The sequence below is a fragment of the Salvelinus alpinus genome, chromosome 31, assembly GCF_045679555.1.
Source record: "Salvelinus alpinus chromosome 31, SLU_Salpinus.1, whole genome shotgun sequence".
In the NCBI taxonomy this organism is placed as follows: Eukaryota; Metazoa; Chordata; class Actinopteri; order Salmoniformes; family Salmonidae; genus Salvelinus; species Salvelinus alpinus.
In genome coordinates this window covers 40,267,292-40,287,238 of record NC_092116.1, presented here as the reverse complement: position 1 = coordinate 40,287,238, position 19,947 = coordinate 40,267,292, and the positions used below count along the sequence as shown (strand labels likewise).

At 42.9% G+C, this 19,947-nt stretch overlaps 2 protein-coding genes across 2 annotated transcripts in view; both read right to left on the bottom strand.

Annotated features, from left to right (window-relative positions):
* Positions 1–19,947, bottom strand: part of LOC139561632 (Fc receptor-like protein 5) — a gene marked incomplete in the record, with an annotated part of 1,233,720 nt that overhangs the window by 98,953 nt on the left and 1,114,820 nt on the right.
* Positions 14,710–19,947, bottom strand: part of LOC139561644 (butyrophilin subfamily 2 member A2-like) — a 52,119-nt gene continuing 46,881 nt past the window's right edge. Inside the window, exon 3 of the mRNA XM_071378891.1 lies at positions 14,710–15,029. Coding sequence (XP_071234992.1) covers positions 14,725–15,029 — 305 coding nt within the window. The 3' untranslated portion in view covers positions 14,710–14,724. The remainder of the gene's footprint in view (positions 15,030–19,947) is intronic.

The following is a 19,947-nucleotide window of genomic DNA, read 5'->3' as shown; positions in this document are numbered from 1 at the left end:
TGAAGAGCATGCATTTAGTTTTACTTGTATTTAAGAGCAATTGGAGGCCACGGAAGGAGAGTTGTATGGCATTGAAGCTCGCCTGGAGGGTTGTTAACACAGTGTCAAAAGAAGGGCCAGAAGTATACAGAATAGTGTCGTCTGCGTAGAGGTGGATCAGAGAATCACCAGCAGCAAGAGCGACATCATTGATGTATACAGAGAAGAGAGTCGGTCCAAGAATTGAACCCTGTGGCACCCCCATGGAGACTGCCAGAGGCCCGGACAACAGACCCTCCGATTTGACACACTGAACTCGATCAGAGAAGTAGTTGGTGAACCAGGCGAGGCAATCATTAGAGAAACCAAGGCTGTCGAGTCTGCCGATGAGGATGTGGTGATTGACAGAGTCAAAAGCCTTGGCCAGGTCAATGAATACGGCTGCACAGTATTGTTTCCTATCGATGGCGGTTAAGATATCGTTTATGACCTTGAGCGTGGCTGAGGTGCACCCATGACCAGCTCTGAAACCAGATTGCATAGTGGAGAAGGTATGGTGGGATTCGAAATGGTCGGTAATCTGTTTGTTGACTTGGCTTTCGAAGACCTTAGAAAGGCAGGGTAGGATAGATATAGGTCTGTAGCTGTTAGGGTCAAGAGTGTCCCCCCCTTTGAAGAGGGGGATAACCGCAGCTGCTTTCCAATCTTTGGGAATCTCAGACGACACGAAAGAGAGGTTGAAAAGGCTAGTAATAGGGGTGGCAACAATTTCAGCAGATAGTTTTAGAAAGAAAGGGTCCAGATTATCTAGCCCGGCTGATTTGTAAGGGTCCAGATTTTGCAGCTCTTTTAGAACATCAGCTGACTGTATTTGGGAGAAAGAGAAATGGGGAAGGCTTGGGCGAGTAGCAGAGGGGAGGGCAGTGCTGTTGTCCGGGGTAGGGGTAGCCAGGTGGAAAGCATGGCCAGCCGTAGAAAAATGCTTATTGAAATTCTCAATTATAGTGGATTTGTCGGTGGTGACAGTGTTTCCTATCTTCAGAGCAGTTGGAAGCTGGGAGGAGGTGTTCTTATTCTCCATGGACTTTACAGTGTCCCAGAACTTTTTTGAATTTGTGTTGCAGGAAGCAAATTTCTGCTTGAAAAAGCTAGCCTTGGCTTTTCTAACTGCCTGTGTATACTGGTTTCTAGCTTCCCTGAAAAGTTGCATATCACGGGGGCTGTTCGATGCTAATGCAGAACGCCATAGGATGTTTTTCTGTTGGTTAAGGGCAGTCAGGTCAGGAGAGAACCAAGGGCTATATCTGTTCCTGGTTCTAAATTTCTTGAATGGGGCATGCTTATTCAAGATGGTGAGGAAGGCATTTTTAAAAAATGTCCAGGCATCCTCTACTGACGGGATGAGATCAATATCCTTCCAGGATACCTCGGCCAGGTCGATTAGAAAGGCCTGCTCGCTGAAGTGTTTCAGGGAGCGTTTGACAGTGATGAGTGGAGGTCGTTTGACCGCTGACCCATTACGGATGCAGGCAATGAGGCAGTGATCGCTGAGATCTTGGTTGAAAACAGCAGAGGTGTATTTGGAGGGCAAGTTTGTTAGGATGATATCTATGAGGGTACCCGTGTTTACGGAATTGGGGTGGTACCTGGTAGGTTCATTGATAATTTGTGTGAGATTGAGGGCATCAAGCTTAGATTGTAGGGTGGCTGGGGTGTTAAGCATGTTCAAATTTAGGTCGCCTAGCAGCACGAGCTCTGAAGATAGATGGGGGGCAATCAGTTCACATATAGTGTCCAGAGCACAGCTGGGGGCAGAGGGTGGTCTATAGCAGGCGGCAACGGTGAGAGACTTGTTTTTAGAGAGGTGGATTTTTAAAAGTAGAAGTTCAAATTGTTTGGGAACAGACCTGGATAGTACAACAGAACTCTGCAGGCAATCTTTGCAATAGATTGCAACACCGCCCCCTTTGGCCGTTCTATCTTGTCTGAAAATCTTGTAGTTGGGGATGAAAATGTCAGAATTTTTGGTGGTCTTTCTAAGCCAGGATTCAGACACGGCTAAAACATCCGGGTTGGCAGAGTGTGCTAAAGCAGTGAACAAAACAAACTTAGGGAGGAGGCTTCTAACGTTAACATGCATGAAGCCAAGGCTATTACGGTTACAGAAGTCATCAAAAGAGAGCGCCTGGGGAATAGGAGTGGAGCTAGGTACTGCAGGGCCTGGATTCACCTCTACATCACCAGAGGAACAGAGGAGGAGTAGGATAAGGGTACGGCTAAAAGCTATGAGAATTGGTCGTCTAGAACTTCTAGAGCAGAGAGTAAAAGGAAGTTTCTGGGGGCGATAAAATAGCTTAAAGGAATAATGTACAGACAAAGGTATGGTAGGATGTGAATACAGTGGAGGTAAACCTAGGTATTGAGTGATGATGAGAGAGATATTGTCTCTAGAAGCATCATTGAAACCAGGTGATGTCATCGCATATGTGGGTGGTGGAACTGTGAGGTTGGATATGGTATAGTGAGCAGGGCTAGAGGCTCTACAGTGAAATAAGCCAATAAACACTAACCAGAACAGCAATGGACAAGGCATATTTACATTAAGGAGAGGCATGCTTAATCGAGTGATCAATAAGGGTCCAGTGAGTAGAGGTTGGTTGGGGTCACGGCGATCCAGACAGCTGGCCGGGTAGATGGCTATCGGTAGCAAAATAGCATAGTATGGAAGTCTGTTTGTAGATACCTCGTGCGTTTCCGTCGGTAGGTTAGTGGGGTTCCGTGTGGTAGAGGGGATCAATCCAAATTGGCAAAATAGATATAGTGACCCAAGAAAAAAAATAAAAAAAATAAATAATAATAATAATTGTCCGATATACTTATTCAGATAGCAGCCGATAAGACAGCTAACGGTTAGCGGGCCCCAGATGAGCGTTCAGGTAACGACGGGACGGAGGTGCCAGTTGGATAACTCCCTCGGGCAGATAACGTCGGCAGTCAGTCGTGAAGGCCCGGTGGGGCTCCGTATCTGCAGCAACAACAAAACAACAAAAAAAAAAAACGGGTCCGGATAGGTGACTGTAGCCCAGGAATGGCTGATGGAACTCCTCAGCTGGCTAGCTCCGGTATGATTTGAGTTTGCTCCGGGATCGACGTAAGCCAATAGTCACACGGTTTGCAGCTAGCTAGCCTCGGACGATTATGTCGGCAGACCAGTTGTGATGGATTGGCAGGGCTCTGTGTCGGCAAAAAAAGGTCCAGGCCAATTGGCAAAATATGTATTGTAGCACAAGAATTAGCCGGAGGACCTCTTCGTTTAGCCGGGAGATTGGCCTAGCTCGAGGCTAGCTCAAGGCTAACTGTTGCTTGCTTCGGGACAGAGACGTTAGCCAGGAGTAGCCACTCAGATTGCAGCTAGCTATCTGATCCGGTGTAAAGGTCCAGAGCTTGCGGTAGTAATCTGGAGATTTGGTAGAGAAAAAGCAGTCCGATATTCTCTGGGTTGATATCGCGCTGTGCAGACTGGCATGTATTGACCAAGCTGAGGCTGGCTGGTGTCCGAGTTAACGGTAAAGACCACTAGCAGTGACTAACTGATAACTAGCTAGTAGTTAGTTAGCTGGCTAGCTTCTGATGGGGGTTCCGGTTCTAAAGTATAAAAATAGCAGATCCGTACCACATTGGGTGTTGGGGGTTGCAGGAGAGTATATTCAGTCCGTAGATGGAAAGTGAGATTAAAATATAAACGGAAAAAAACGAGGAAAACGATTATTTACACGGGACAAGACAAAACACACGTCCGACTGCTACGCCATCTTGGAATCATAATATGAATAGAACAGTGTGTAACAAAACAGAAAGTAGAATCTCCGATAAATTGAAATTATACTATAAAGTTAAAAACGAATCTAGGATAGTTAAGATAAATAGTGATAAATAGTGAAATCCAGGACACATTAAGTATTCACGAACGGTGTAACAAAGTTAGGAAAAAACAGGCGGTCAGTCACTCTGTGTCCACAGAAGCTACGGTCTAAAAATAGCCTTAAGGGCAGAGAGGGGTGCAAAATAGTGTGGCCAGGGTAAGAAAGGAAAGGGGATTAGCTTTACCTTGGAAAAATAGTAAATAAAAGGTGTATAACAGAAGTGGAGTATTTAGGAAAAATAAATAAATAAATAGTCGCATGGGACCAAAATGTGAAGCTCGATTTGGAGGCGTTCTGATGTCAACATTCTATCATCAGAAAATACATTACGATGAAGTACAAATGTGGTTCCTCTCGTCCTCGCAGACGTGCGGGTGATTAGCAGAACTATTGACAATATCTAAGAACCAATAAGAAAATAGCTCTGTTTTGGATATGGGTATATCGGGTATGGGGAAAATTAGTGTAAGGTGACACTAGAACTTAGTGCAATAGCAGGAAATGCCGCTATACAAGAGTTTGTATCCTTGTCAAAATAACAAACAACTAATCAGTTTGAGGTTAGTGAGAATGGAATTTTTACTTGGCGGTGTATAGTCTCTGAGCGAACAATGAGTGTTTCATAGAGATTACAGTTTATATGTGGTCAAGAAGAAGTATTAGATCACGTTTGACTTGACATTTAGTAGAGTACAGATGGAATTTTAATTGTTAGACATTCTATACCATCATTCTCTGAAAACTGTTAAGACGCTTATAGAATAAAAACTATTTGCTGATTAAAAGGTAACATTGTGAATATTAACGATATGTATACTTTCTTTTCCAGAAAAAAAGGGTTTAATCTTCTCTGGTCAAAATGTCATTGGAGACTGCATTACTGTGGAAAGCAGTTAGTTAAAGTCAGCCGCTTTAAAAAATTAAAATATCTGGATAAGGCTAAAAAAATGGAGTTCTGGATAAGTGAGTCCAGTCCCTGTGTGTTATTGGCTTATGGTTCACTAGTAAGTACACCATGTACTGGGAATGAATATGCATTAGTAGATTTATTGGAAGGGTTTTTTCCAATTCAGTTTCAAATTGGGTATGCAGAAGGATGGAAATGTTTTTTGAAAAATGTATTTAAGTTGTTCCTAAAGAAAGGGGGAGTGGAAACATGTTAATGGTGTCAAAATGCCCTGAATCCTAAGAATTTCCTGTGAAAGACTGATCACCTTTTACTAGAAATTGTTGGAACAGGTGGGATTTAATTTTTAAATGATTAAAAGACACAAGACTCTATTCAAAATGTATAATTACTTTGAAAATCTATTATGTCCCTGGGAAAATTATGAAGAGTTGTACCCTTAAATTGAATAAGTTATTCAAATAGGTTTATTTTTAATTTTAATTTTGATATAACATGGGTTCATAGGTAAAATTATCAGTTCCCTGGGGTTATGGTCTTTGGGTAAATACACAAGTGTGCTTTGTTCATTCTGCATATAAAAAGTGATGAAAGTTACTCCAAAGGGTTTATTGGAGTGTGGGTCTCTGTGAGGGTTATGTTGATAAATACATCATCTGTAATTCATCTGAGAGATCACCAGTAGAATAAGGGAGTTATCATGGAAGGTGACGTCAGAATGCTTTAAGGCATGGGAGAGAATATCACCACAAGTGGGTGTGGTGCTCAAACCCACCCTAACCGACTGAATAGTGAGGGACAACTGTGTCTGATGACCTGTGAACTGTATCTAAAAATAGACATGCTGAAATTATATGGGCCAGGGAGAATAATGACTTAAAGGAATTGGGGTACTGACCTTTTATTACCAGGCCACTCATGAGAGAAAAACTGAGACAAAAGGGCTATTGGGAAAATAGATAATACTGGTAATAAAAGTGTTTAGTATAAATGTTAATTATTAAAGGGATGATGTGTATTGAATAGATAAGGTCAAATTTGAGTTAAAGTAAACACTAAGGACTGTTATCCTGAATATTGGGTTGGAAAAAGTATTTAAAAAAGAACTGTTTAGTTATTTGGATATAGAACTGTTTAAATTTAATAGGCCTAGGGAAGCTCTGGAAACTAATCCTGAGACAAGGTGGTTGACAAAGCTTACAGAATATTAGATTAAAGGTTTTTTGTTTCTTTTGTTTTATAATGTCATTGGAATTATAATGATAAAATGTAATAATATAATTGAATAAAAAGGTAGTCTGTTGTGCGATGATACCCAAGGATGAAGAAGAAAGAGACCAACAATAACATTGGCATAGAATGAAACAGATGGACGTTTTCCCCAGGTTTAATTACGTTACAAATAGTGGTAATATTGCAAATGTGTAATTATTATAATTTATTTTTCTCTTTTTCTCGTTTGATCAATTTATTTTTGTTTTGAGGAACATAAGGTTGTGAATATGTTCCTAAGGAGGGAATGATATAAAATTGATTAAAATTGATTGGAGAATGTTTTAAGTATGTATCAAACAATGTTAGAAAAACTGTGACTACATTGGGGATATGAAGGGTCTCATAAATGAAGGTAATGGTAGTGAAGGGGTGTTATTTCTAGAAACTATGTATAAAAATAGAGATAATTCATAGAAAAGGAAAGACAGCTGGCTGTGTAAAATATAGGGACAATTCTAAAGTAAATAGAACAATTCACATACCTAAATTATGGTAAAAAGAATAAGTGGTGGCATTTTGAACACTAGAGCAAAAGTTTAAGAAACTTATGACTTAGTTTTGTTAGGATTGGATATTAATCCAACTGGTAAACACTTGACTGATTACATGTTATTTTACAGCAGTTGCTGTAGGGACCATCATTTGACTATCATTATGAATATTTCTGTGGCAGGAGGCCAGGTATTGAGGCAGAATGTTTACATAAGGCTGTTATTTAAAAATTAAGATTTAGTGATCTTGCTATAAGAAGAAAGTCTGTTGTCAGGAAATAACCCATGTGTTAGTGTGTATGTCCTCAGGAAAAAACAGCCAGAAATGGAAGGGCTTGGGCTGCATTCTGGAGACTGAGTGTACATCAAGATACACCAGGCTGGTGGTATACTTCTTACAACACTGCAGTGGTAAAGTTCTTCAATGTCTCTCTTTGGTGGGTGCATAAGTCTCACGAGAAGTGAGGTCCAGCTGAATAATGGGTGAGCTTGAAAACATCATGACAGAGGACGTGGAACCAGAGAGAGAGAGAGAGAGAGAGAGAGAGAGAGAAAGACTAGATTCCACTATAGACATACTGGGTTGAGTTTGGGGGCTACTTGTTTCAATTTTTAATGCATCATGTGAAAAAGAATAGATGATAGGATATTATACTCTAAACAAACATGTTAAAGGAATTGATGTGAAAGCATATACAGTGTTGAATTACGTCAAGAAGAGATAATGTTGATTAAGGTTATGCACATGATTATCAGTTGAAATGGAGCAGATGGGAAACTAAGTAAAAAATGACATGATTTGGGAACACCTCTCAGAACCTGGGGCCGAAAGGGGAAGACTGGGTGGAAGCATGAGGAAGCTTTTTAGGGCTTTTATTTTTGTGGAGTCCAGCAGAAAAGTATCCTGGAGGCATAGAGTCAGGTGAAGAGAGAGTGGGAATTGTCATGGTCTCAGATTTCAGTTTGCATGAATATATTTATGCATAACACATAACATTGTCAATAGTGTTATGTTTTGTCTTTTGCTTTCCAAGTCTTATGTTTAGGAAACCAGAAGGAGAGGGGTTCGCCAGCTTAAGCTGGAATGTCAGTGTGTTGTGTGATGAGTGATGAAAGTAAGAGGATGTATGGTGTAATCATAGAACAGAGGCCATAAGTCTCTAAGTCTGAATGCCTCACAGAAAGAAGGCAGAAACCTGAACCAGGACGAGAGGTTCCGCGTCTGATGAGCCAAGGGGACCAGAAGGACCTCTCCTCACCAGGAGATCTAGTCCACTTTCGAGTGTTCCGGAGGAAGTGGGATCAACCAAGAAGAGAAGGACCCTATGAGGTGGCCAAAGCAACAAGAACGGCCGTCCAAGTGAAAGAAAGCCAGACGTGGTACCATCTGAACCACTGCACACGAGTCCCAACAGAGAGAAGGATACAACCACATAGAGATGAGGACACAGAGGATGCTGATTCACCAGGAGGGAGCCCGGAGGGAGCAGGAGCAGCGGAAATGATTGAGACGCCAGGGAGGAGCCAAGAAAACAGCAAATCAAGTGAAAGCCAAAATACGACAAGTGCACCGACTAATGCACCCAGAAGAGGAGGAGAGACCTCACAAGGAACAGAATGAGAACATCTCTTCCCTAAAATTGACACCCTTCCCGATAGGAAGCCAAGTCCGGCCTGAGGAGGGAGCCTCAGGTGAAGAAAGAGGAGGAAAAGTCCCGCAAGCTGAAGAAAATGGGGATTTCCCCACAATTGACTTTTCAACTCTTGAATGGTCTCCTTTACAGACAATTAAAGTTAGAACAACAAAAGAATAATGACATTGACATAACAGAAGTAACAGTGAATGCTAGTATAGAAACAACAGACTCATGCACATTCAAGATGTATGGTGGAAACAGGAAGAGAAGAGAGGAACCAGCTGAACAATCCAAAAAGACTGACAAGGTTAGAATCTCTGTTCCACCTCAACTCATAACAGAAGCAGGAGAACTGAAGTCTATCTCAATAATAAGGATCAAACCCTTTCCGGAGATTGCACTCTGTGGATGGACACATCACCAAACAAAGGGAGAAGTAGTTTGGGACCCGAAAGGATGTGACCTGACATTAATCAAAGAAAAAGACGAGTGGGTGCTCATCATGAACAAGAACAACAGTGACCGAAGGGAGTAGCTCCACGGTCATTAAGATTGATCCTACCCCTGCACCTGAACAAGAAGAACCTGTGACAACGACAACAACAATGGTGGCGGCTGCTGTGACGACCACAGTAGCTATCACTAAGATGACATCGACTGCCCTTACCAAGCAGACCACCGTACCCACAAAGCAACCTGAGATGTCAGAGCCAGTAGAGTTTTTTACTGACATTTGGAACTTTTTGACAAACTCTAATGATCTACCTCAAGATAAAAACATTGTAAAAGCGACAGAATTAGATACATCAGACTCAGAACCACTCAAGGACACCACACAAGAAGAAGAAGTGAAGAACGAATGGTACAAATGGGCTAAGTATACGGCAAACAAACACAGAATGGACAATTGTATTTTGTGTAGTAAATCACCTTTGTCTGATCTCATAATAGTCCCTGAACCAGCATCATTTAAAAACTGTGCAAATTGGAAAAATGATCATTGTACCAATAGAAAGTATTCTATTCCCTTGTGTGACATAGAATGTAGGATTGCTCGAGGGAGCACTAGAGGCAGAGCCATGTTGAACGAGACTAAATTGGGAGACAATGATTGTGTTGCCTATGACATTAGAACTGAATTAAATGGACCCCAATTAGACAGAAGTACTGTGGTTAAAGGAAAATATGAATGTTTTTACAGCCATAACACCGAAGGAATTGATGTAGGAAACACCACTGTAGAATGTGATACTATTTGGGTGCTAGAGAATGCGGGAGTTCGTAGAAATAATGATAAAGGGTTGATAATGAATAGAAAAGGGTTGTGTGGTAAAATAACTCAGGTTGCACCGTCTCTCACTATGCTAAAGAATCAGGACAGAGGTACTGCGGATAGTTTCTGGATGTGTGGAAAAAACAAATTGTTGAATGTATTGCCTAATGAATGGATTGGTCTTTGTGCCTTAGTTAGAGCAATTCAACAGGTTACCATCATTAAATCACCCCACGATGACTATGTTAATCCTAGAGTTAAAAGGGAGTATGAGAAAGACCCTGAGGTATACCTTGATGCAATTGGACAGCCTAGAGGTGTACCTCGGGAGTTCAAGGCAAGAGATGAAGTTAAATCAAGATTTGAATCTATATTTTTGTGGATAACATCAAATAAAAACTTAGAGTGGATTAATTATATATACTATAAACCAACAGAGATTCATTAACTATACTGACTCGGCTCTAACAGCGTTGGGGGAACAGGTACAGGCTACCAGTAAAATGACTTGGCAAAATAGACAGGCTCTCAAATTGGCTCTTAGCGGAGAAGGGTGGAGTTTGTGTTATGTTTGGGGATGATTGTTGCACCTTTATTCCCAATAACACTGCGCCTAATGGATCCTTTGCAATCGCTATGGCTAAACTTAACAGTTGACCCATCAGTATTATAGTAATAAACCATGAGGTCTGTGATTAACAGTTGACCCATCAGTATTATAGTAATAAACCATGAGGTCTGTGACTAACAGTTGACCCATCAGTATTATAGTAATAAACCATGAGGTCTGTGATTAACAGTCGACCCATCAGTATTATAGTAATAAACCATGAGGTCTGTGATTAACAGTTGACCCATCAGTATTATAGTAATAAACCACGAGGTCTGTGATTAACAGTCGACCCATCAGTATTATAGTAATAAACCATGAGGTCTGTGATTAACAGTTGACCCATCAGTATTATAGTAGTAAACCATGAGGTCTGTGATTAACAGTTGACCCATCAGTATTATAGTAATAAACCATGAGGTCTGTGATTAACAGTTGACCCATCAGTATTATAGTAATAAACCATGAGGTCTGTGATTAACAGTTGACCCATCAGTATTATAGTAATAAACCATGAGGTCTGTGATTAACAGTTGACCCATCAGTATTATAGTAATAAACCATGAGGTCTGTGATTAACAGTTGACCCATCAGTATTATAGTAATAAACCATGAGGTCTGTGATTAACAGTTGACCCATCAGTATTATAGTAATAAACCATGAGGTCTGTGATTAACAGTTGACCCATCAGTATTATAGTAATAAACCATGAGGTCTGTGATTAACAGTCGACCCATCAGTATTATAGTAATAAACCATGAGGTCTGTGATTAACAGTTGACCCATCAGTATTATAGTAATAAACCATGAGGTCTGTGATTAACAGTCGACCCATCAGTAGTATAGTAATAAACCAAGAGGTCTGTGATTAACACCCATCAGTATTATAGTAGTAAACCATGAGGTCTGTGATTAACAGTTGACCCATCAGTATTATAGTAATAAACCATGAGGTCTGTGATTAACAGTTGACCCATCAGTATTATAGTAATAAACCATGAGGTCTGTGATTAACAGTTGACCCATCAGTATTATAGTAATAAACCATGAGGTCTGTGATTAACAGTTGACCCATCAGTATTATAGTAGTAAACCATGAGGTCTGTGATTAACAGTTGACCCATCAGTATTATAGTAATAAACCATGAGGTCTGTGATTAACAGTTGACCCATCAGTATTATAGTAATAAACCATGAGGTCTGTGATTAACAGTTGACCCATCAGTATTATAGTAATAAACCATGAGGTCTGTGATTAACAGTTGACCCATCAGTATTATAGTAATAAACCATGAGGTCTGTGATTAACAGTTGACCCATCAGTATTATAGTAATAAACCATGAGGTCTGTGATTAACAGTTGACCCATCAGTATTATAGTAATAAACCATGAGGTCTGTGATTAACAGTCGACCCATCAGTATTATAGTAATAAACCATGAGGTCTGTGATTAACAGCTGACCCATCAGTATTATAGTAATAAACCATGAGGTCTGTGATTAACAGTCGACCCATCAGTAGTATAGTAATAAACCAAGAGGTCTGTGATTAACACCCATCAGTATTATAGTAGTAAACCATGAGGTCTGTGATTAACAGTTGACCCATCAGTATTATAGTAATAAACCATGAGGTCTGTGATTAACAGTTGACCCATCAGTATTATAGTAATAAACCATGAGGTCTGTGATTAACAGTTGACCCATCAGTATTATAGTAATAAACCATGAGGTCTGTGATTAACAGTTGACCCATCAGTATTATAGTAGTAAACCATGAGGTCTGTGATTAACAGTTGACCCATCAGTATTATAGTAATAAACCATGAGGTCTGTGATTAACAGTTGACCCATCAGTATTATAGTAATAAACCATGAGGTCTGTGATTAACAGTTGACCCATCAGTATTATAGTAATAAACCATGAGGTCTGTGATTAACAGTTGACCCATCAGTATTATAGTAATAAACCATGAGGTCTGTGATTAACAGTTAACCCATCAGTATTATAGTAATAAACCACGAGGTCTGTGATTAACAGTTGACCCATCAGTATTATAGTAATAAACCATGAGGTCTGTGATTAACAGTTGACCCATCAGTATTATAGTAATAAACCATGAGGTCTGTGATTAACAGTTAACCCATCAGTATTATAGTAATAAACCATGAGGTCTGTGATTAACAGTCGACCCATCAGTATTATAGTAATAAACCATGAGGTCTGTGATTAACAGTTGACCCATCAGTATTATAGTAATAAACCATGAGGTCTGTGATTAACAGTTGACCCATCAGTATTATAGTAGTAATCATATTCTCTATATGTGAAACTCTAACAAGACAACAGCCCACTTACCTTCGTCTATTTGATCTATAAGCTTCTCCTCTGTAGACAAAAGAAAACAAATGTATAAAAGCATTACAATAATAATCATTAAAAAGCCTGGAAATATGAATATTGATTAATATTCTGTGTTTTCTCATTGTAAACACACATACACACACACTCTGTCTTTTAAAAACACAAATTAATATACAGTATAACCATTAAAACCATGAGGTCTGTGATTAACAGTTGACCCATCAGTATTATAGTAATAAACCATGAGGTCTGTGATTAACAGTTGACCCATCAGTATTATAGTAATAAACCATGAGGTCTGTGATTAACAGTCGATCCATCAGTATTATAGTAATAAACCATGAGGTCTGTGATTAACAGTCGATCCATCAGTATTATAGTAATAAACCATGAGGTCTGTGATTAACAGTTGACCCATCAGTATTATAGTAATAAACCATGAGGTCTGTGATTAACAGTCGATCCATCAGTATTATAGTAATAAACCATGAGGTCTGTGATTAACAGTTGACCCTTCAGTATTATAGTAATAAACCATGAGGTCTGTGATTAACAGTTGACCCATCAGTATTGTAGTAATAAACCATGAGGTCTGTGATTAACAGTTGACCCATCAGTATTATAGTAATAAACCATGAGGTCTGTGATTAACAGTTGACCCATCAGTATTATAGTAATAAACCATGAGGTCTGTGATTAACAGTTGACCCATCAGTATTAAAGTAATAAACCATGAGGTCTGTGATTAACAGTTGACCCATCAGTATTATAGTAATAAACCATGAGGTCTGTGATTAACAGTTGACCCATCAGTATTATAGTAATAAACCATGAGGTCTGTGATAAACAGTTGACCCATCAGTATTATAGTAATAAACCATGAGGTCTGTGATTAACAGTTGACCCTTCAGTATTATAGTAATAAACCATGAGGTCTGTGATTAACAGTTGACCCATCAGTATTATAGTAGTAAACCATGAGGTAAACCTAATAATAATAATAGTAATAATCATAATCTCTATCTGATTAACAGTAGTGGACAGGATATGGGTCATTCCTAGTTATATCCTGATCTAATACAGGACTGGTCTGAAGGTAACCTGGTATAAATGAATAGAGTCTAATGGACAGGATATGGGTCATTCCTAGTTATATCCTGATCTAATACAGGACTGGTCTGAAGGTAACCTGGTATAAATGAATAGAGTCTAATGGACAGTATATGGGTCATTCCTAGTTATATCCTGATCTAATACAGGACTGGTCTGAAGGTAACCTGGTATAAATGAATAGAGTCTAATGGACAGTATATGGGTCATTCCTAGTTATATCCTGATCTAATACAGGACTGGTCTGAAGGTAACCTGGTATAAATGAATAGAGTCTAATGGACAGTATATGGGTCATTCCTAGTTATATCCTGATCTAATACAGGACTGGTCTGAAGGTAACCTGGTATAAATGAATAGAGTCTAATGGACAGTATATGGGTCATTCCTAGTTATATCCTGATCTAATACAGGACTGGTCTGAAGGTAACCTGGTATAAATGAATAGAGTCTAATGGACAGTATATGGGTCATTCCTAGTTATATCCTGATCTAATACAGGACTGGTCTGAAGGTAACCTGGTATAAATGAATAGAGTCTAATGGACAGTATATGGGTCATTCCTAGTTATATCCTGATCTAATACAGGACTGGTCTGAAGGTAACCTGGTATAAATGAATAGAGTCTAATGGACAGTATATGGGTCATTCCTAGTTATATCCTGATCTAATACAGGACTGGTCTGAAGGTAACCTGGTATAAATGAATAGAGTCTAATGGACAGTATATGGGTCATTCCTAGTTATATCCTGATCTTTCTAATACAGGTTAAATCTCTGTGTGACTTGTTTTATGATCAAGGACCACTCAAAGGTTAAATCTCTCCAAAAGTAGCAACCTAAAACAATATATCCAGCTGATACCACACACAAACTCACCTAACCAAAACATGATTCCAAATAAAATATATCCAGCTGCTGCTGCTGCTGCTGCTGCTATTGACAGACCAACCTTCCACCAGTAGGGTAATATAGGAAACAGGTCATCTGAAACAGAGAAGCCATGTCAAACCATTACAACACTACATATATACTGTACAGGAAGTAAAGCATCATTTATAAATACTACTGAACACAGACCAATAAGGTCATCCCCTAGGAAACCGTCCTCCACTAACTAGTCTAACTAACAAGGGGTCTCAGGTATTTGGGTTAACCAATGAAGACCTCACCTGGGACATGAATCTCTGTCTCCTTCAGGTGGTTGATCTCCTGCTGATTAACTCTACAGGTGAACCTGTTGGTGTCAGTCTGGTCCACGGTGACATGTCGTCTCACAGCGTAGAGGTCCTCTGAGTCCCCGTGTCTCTCTGGAGGTCCATCAGCAGGGAGGATGGTTCCAGAACTGTCCAGCCACTCCATCTCAGGTTCAGGAAACCAGCCTCCAGACTCACACTTCAGGACCACCCCCCAGCCTTTAGTTCCATCAATAGTTATCACTGGCTGAGATACAGCACCTACACAGAGACAAGATAAAACAGAGATCACTGGCTGAGATACAGCACCTACACAGATACAAGATAAAACAGAGATCACTGGTTGAGATACAGCACCTACACAGATACAAGATAAAACAGATCACTGGCTGAGATACAGCACCTACACAGATACAAGATAAACCAGAGATCACTGGCTGAGATACAGCACCTACAGATACAAGATAAAAGTACAGTGAGTCAACAGTAGGTAGTAGGAATATTAGGACACAGAAGTGAGTTAACAGTAGGTAGTAGGAATATTAGGACACAGAAGTGAGTTAACAGTAGGTAGTAGGAATATTAGGACACAGCAGTGAGTCAACAGTAGGTAATAGGAATATTAGGACACAGCAGTGAGTCAACAGCAGGTAGTAGGAATATTGGGACACAGACAGTGAGTCAACAGTAGGTAGTAGGAATATTAGGACACAGCAGTGAGTCAACAGTAGGTAGTAGGAATATTAGGACACAGATAGTGAGTCAACAGCAGGTAGTAGGAATATTAGGACACAGCAGTGAGTCAACAGTAGGTAGTTGTCACGTTCCTGACCTATTTTTATGTTATTTTGATTATGTTTAGTTGGTCAGGGCGTGAGTTGGGGTGGGCATTGTATGTTGTGTGTGTTTTGGTTAGTCTATGGGTGTTGTATGTGTATGGGATAGAGTATTGTTAGGTTGTCTAGTTATGTCTATGGCTGCCTAGATTGGGTCTCAATCAGAGACAGCTGTCATTCATTTGTCTCTGATTGGGAGCCATATTTAAGGTAGCCATAGGCAGTAGGCTTTTGTGGGTAGTTGTCTTGTTTAACGTTTGTTGCTTGTCTGGGCACTTGCGTTATTTAGCTTCACGATCATTTGTTGTTTTATTTGTTTGTAATAGTGTTTTCGTTTCATGTTCATCTTCGTTCGTTTAATTAAAAGAAGATGGCTTATTTTCCTCATGCTGCGTTTTGGTCCGTCTCTCCTCCACACGATCGTGACAGAACTACCCACCAATCCAGAATCAAGCAGCGGTGTAAACGGAGTAAGGGACAGCGCAAGAAGGAGGAATGGACTTGGGACGATGTATTGGACGGTAAAGGTTGCTACACATGGGAGGAGATCCTGGCTGGAAGGGATCGCCTCCCATGGGAACAGCTGGAGGCACTGAGGAGAGCAGAGGCAACCGGAGAAGGGAACCGGAGTTATGAGGGGACGCGTCTAGCACGGAAGCCCGAAAAGCCCGTGAGTACCACCCAAAAATTTCTTGGGGGGCGGCTAAGAGGTAGTGGGCCAAGGGCAGGTAGGAGACCTGCGCCCACTTACCAGGCTAACCGTGGAGAGCGGGAGTACGGGCAGACACCGTGTTACGCAGTAGAGCGCACGGTGTCTCCTGTACGTGTGCATAGCCCGGTGCGGGTTATTCCACCTCCCCGCACTGGTAGGGCTAGATTGGGCATTGAGCCAGGTGTCATGAGGCCGGCTCAACGCGTCTGGTCTCCAGTGCGTCTCCTCGGGCCGGCATACATGGCACCTGCCTTACGCATGGTTTCCCCGGTTCGCCTACATAGCCCGGTGCGGGTTATTCCACCTCCCCGCACTGGTCGGGCGACCGGGAGCATTCAACCAGGTAAGGTTGGGCAGGCTCAATGCTCAAGAGAGCCAGTACGCCTGCACGGTCCGGTATTTCCGGCGCTACCTTTTCGCCCCAGCCCAGTACCACCAGTGCCTACACTACGCACCAGGTTTCCAGTGCGTCTCCAGAGCCCTGTTCCTCCTCCACGCACTTTTCCTATGGTGCGTGTATCCAGTTCGGTGCCTCGAGTTCCGACAACACGCACTAAGCCTCCTGTGCGTCTCCAGAGCCCTGTACGCACTGTTCCTTCTCCCCATACTCGTCCTGAGGTGCGTGCACTCAGCCCGGTGCCACCAGTGCCGGTACCACGCACCAGGCCTATAGTGCGCTTTGAGGGGTCAGTGTGCCCTGTCCCTGCTCCCCGCACTAGCCTGAAGGTGCGTGTCTCCAGTCCGGTGCCTCCAGTTCCGGCACCACGTACCAGGCCTACAGTGCGTCTCAGCCGGCCAGAGTCTGCCGTCTGCCCAACGGCGCCTGAACTGTCCGTCTGCCAAGCGCCGCATGAACTGCCCGTCGGTATTGAGCCTTCAAAGCCGCCCGTCTGCCATGAGCCTGCAAAGCCGCCCGTCTGCCATGAGCCTACAGAGCCTTCCGCCAGACAGGAGCCGCTAGAGCCTTCCGCCAGACAGGAGCCGCTAGAGCCATCCGCCAGACAGGAGCAGCCAAAGCCTTCCGCCAGACAGGAGCAGCCAAAGCCTTCCGTCTCCGCAGCGCCGTCTGAGCCATCCGTCTCCGCAGCGCCATCTGAGCCATCCGTCTCCGCAGCGCCGTCTGAGCCATCCGTCTCCCCAGCGCCGTCTGAGCCATCCGTCTCCCCAGCGCCATCTGAGCCATCCGTCTCCGCAGCGCCGTCTGAGCCATCCGTCTCCGCAGCGCCGTCTGAGCCATCCGTCTCCGCAGCGCCGTCTGAGCCATCCGTCTCCCCAGCGCCGTCTGAGCCATCCGTCTGTCCCGAGCCATTAGAGCCGCCCGTCTGTCCCGAGCCGTCAGAGCCGATAGTCAGTCAGGAGCCGCTAGAGCCAGTCGTCAGTCAGGATCTGCCAGAGCCGCCAACCAGACAGGATCTGCCAGAGCCGCCAACCAGACAGGATCTGCCAGAGCCGCCAACCAGACAGGATCTGCCAGAGCCACCAACCAGACAGGATCTGCCAGAGACGCCAACCAGACAGGATCTGCCAGAGCCGTCAGTGAGCCATGAGCGTCCAGAGCCGTCAGCCAGCCATGAGCGTCCAGAGCCGTCAGCCAGCCATGAGCGTCCAGAGCCGTCAGCGAGCCATGAGCGTCCAGAGCCGTCAGAGAGCCATGAGCAGCCAGAGCCGTCAGAGAGCCATGAGCAGCCAGAGCCGTCAGCCTGCCATGAGCGTCCAGAGCCGTCAGCCTGCCATGAGCGTCCAGAGCCGTCAGCCTGCCATGAGCGTCCAGAGCCGTCAGCCTGCCATGAGCGTCCAGAGCCGTCAGCCTGCCATGAGCGTCCAGAGCCGTCAGCCTGCCATGAGCGTCCAGAGCCGTCAGCCTGCCATGAGCGTCCAGAGCCGTCAGCCTGCCATGAGCGTCCAGAGCCGTCAGTCAGCCATGAGCTGTTAGTAATCCAGAACTGCCCCTCAGTCCAGAGCTGTCTCTCTGTCCGGAGCTGCCCTTCAGTCCGGAGTTGCCCCTCTATCCTGAGCTACCTCTCTATCCTGAGCTACCTGGTCCCGGAGCTGTCCTTTATCTTGGTGTTGTCCCTTAAATTAGGTGGGGGAAATAAGAGGGTGGTCATGATAGGGGGTAGACGTAAGCTGGGATTGACTATGGTGGGGTGGGGACCTCGTCCAGAGCCTGAGCCACCACCGTGGTCAGATGCCCACCCAGACCCTCCCCTAGACTTTCTGCTGGTGCGCCCGGAGTTCGCACCTTGAGGGGGGGGTTATGTCACGTTCCTGACCTGTTTTCTGTTAGTTTTATGTGTTAGTTGGTCAGGACGTGAGTTTGGGTGGGCATTCTATGTTGTCTGTTTCTATGTTGGTTTAAGGGTTGCCTGGTATGGCTCTCAATTAGAGGCAGGTGTTTGGCGTTCCTCTAATTGAGAGTCATATTTAGGTAGGTTGTTTCACAGTGTTCGTTGTGGGTGGTTGTCTCCTGTGTCAGTGTTTGTCGCACCATACGGGACTGTTCGGTTTGTGTTGTACATCGTCATTTTTATGTGTAGGCTATTTTCCCTGTTCGTGCGTTCTCGTGTTTAATGTAAGTTCGTCGTTCAGGTCTGTCTACTCCGTTTGTTGTTTTGTTAGTTTATAGTGAAGTTCGTGTTTTCGTCTTGTCTTTAATAAATATTATGTGTTCACAACCCGCTGCGCCTTGGTTCCCTCAATACTCCTCCTTTTCGGTTGAAGAGGAGGAGGACCACCGTTACAGTAGTATGAATATTAGGACACAGCAGTGAGTCAACAGTAGGTAATAGGAATATTAGGACACAGCAGTGAGTCAACAGTAGGTAGTAGGAATATTAGGACACAGCAGTGAGTCAACAGTAGGTAGTAGGAATATTGGGACACAGATAGTGTGACAGTGTGGGAGGTTTTGATGTGTGAGGAGTGTGTTGTAAAGGCTGTGTGCTGAGCAGCTGAATACATGATCTATAACAGAGGAAGGAATGATGAGGGAGGAAGACCAGCTGAATACATGATCTATAACAGAGGAAGGAATGATGAGGGAGGAAGACCAGCTGAATACATGATCTATAACAGAGGAAGGAATGATGAGGGAGGAAGACCAGCTGAATACATGATCTGTAACAGAGGAAGGAATGATGAGGGAGGAAGACCAGCTGAATACATGATCTATAACAGAGGAAGGAATGATGAGGGAGAAAGACCAGCTGAATACATGATATATAACAGAGGAAGGAATGATGAGAGAGGAAGACCAGCTGAATACATGATCTATAACAGAGGAAGGAATGATGAGGGAGGAAGACCAGCTGAATACATGATCTATAACAGAGGAAGGAATGATGAGGGAGAAAGACCAGCTGAATACATGATATATAACAGAGGAAGGAATGATGAGGGAGTGTCGTGGCTGAATCAGATTTAGCTAAGTAACATAGATAGATAAGATGTTATTTTCATCATATGCTTGTGAGATACTTGTCATTAGAAGAAGCCCATTGTTTACAGTGCATTTTCCCTTCTGAGCTAGGGATTAGTAACATGGGGCCAGAGAGGGGAGAGGTCAGGCTTGTCTTCATAAGTCAATGTATCTGTTAAACCATGTGGTGCAAAGTAGAATATCAGAAGGGGA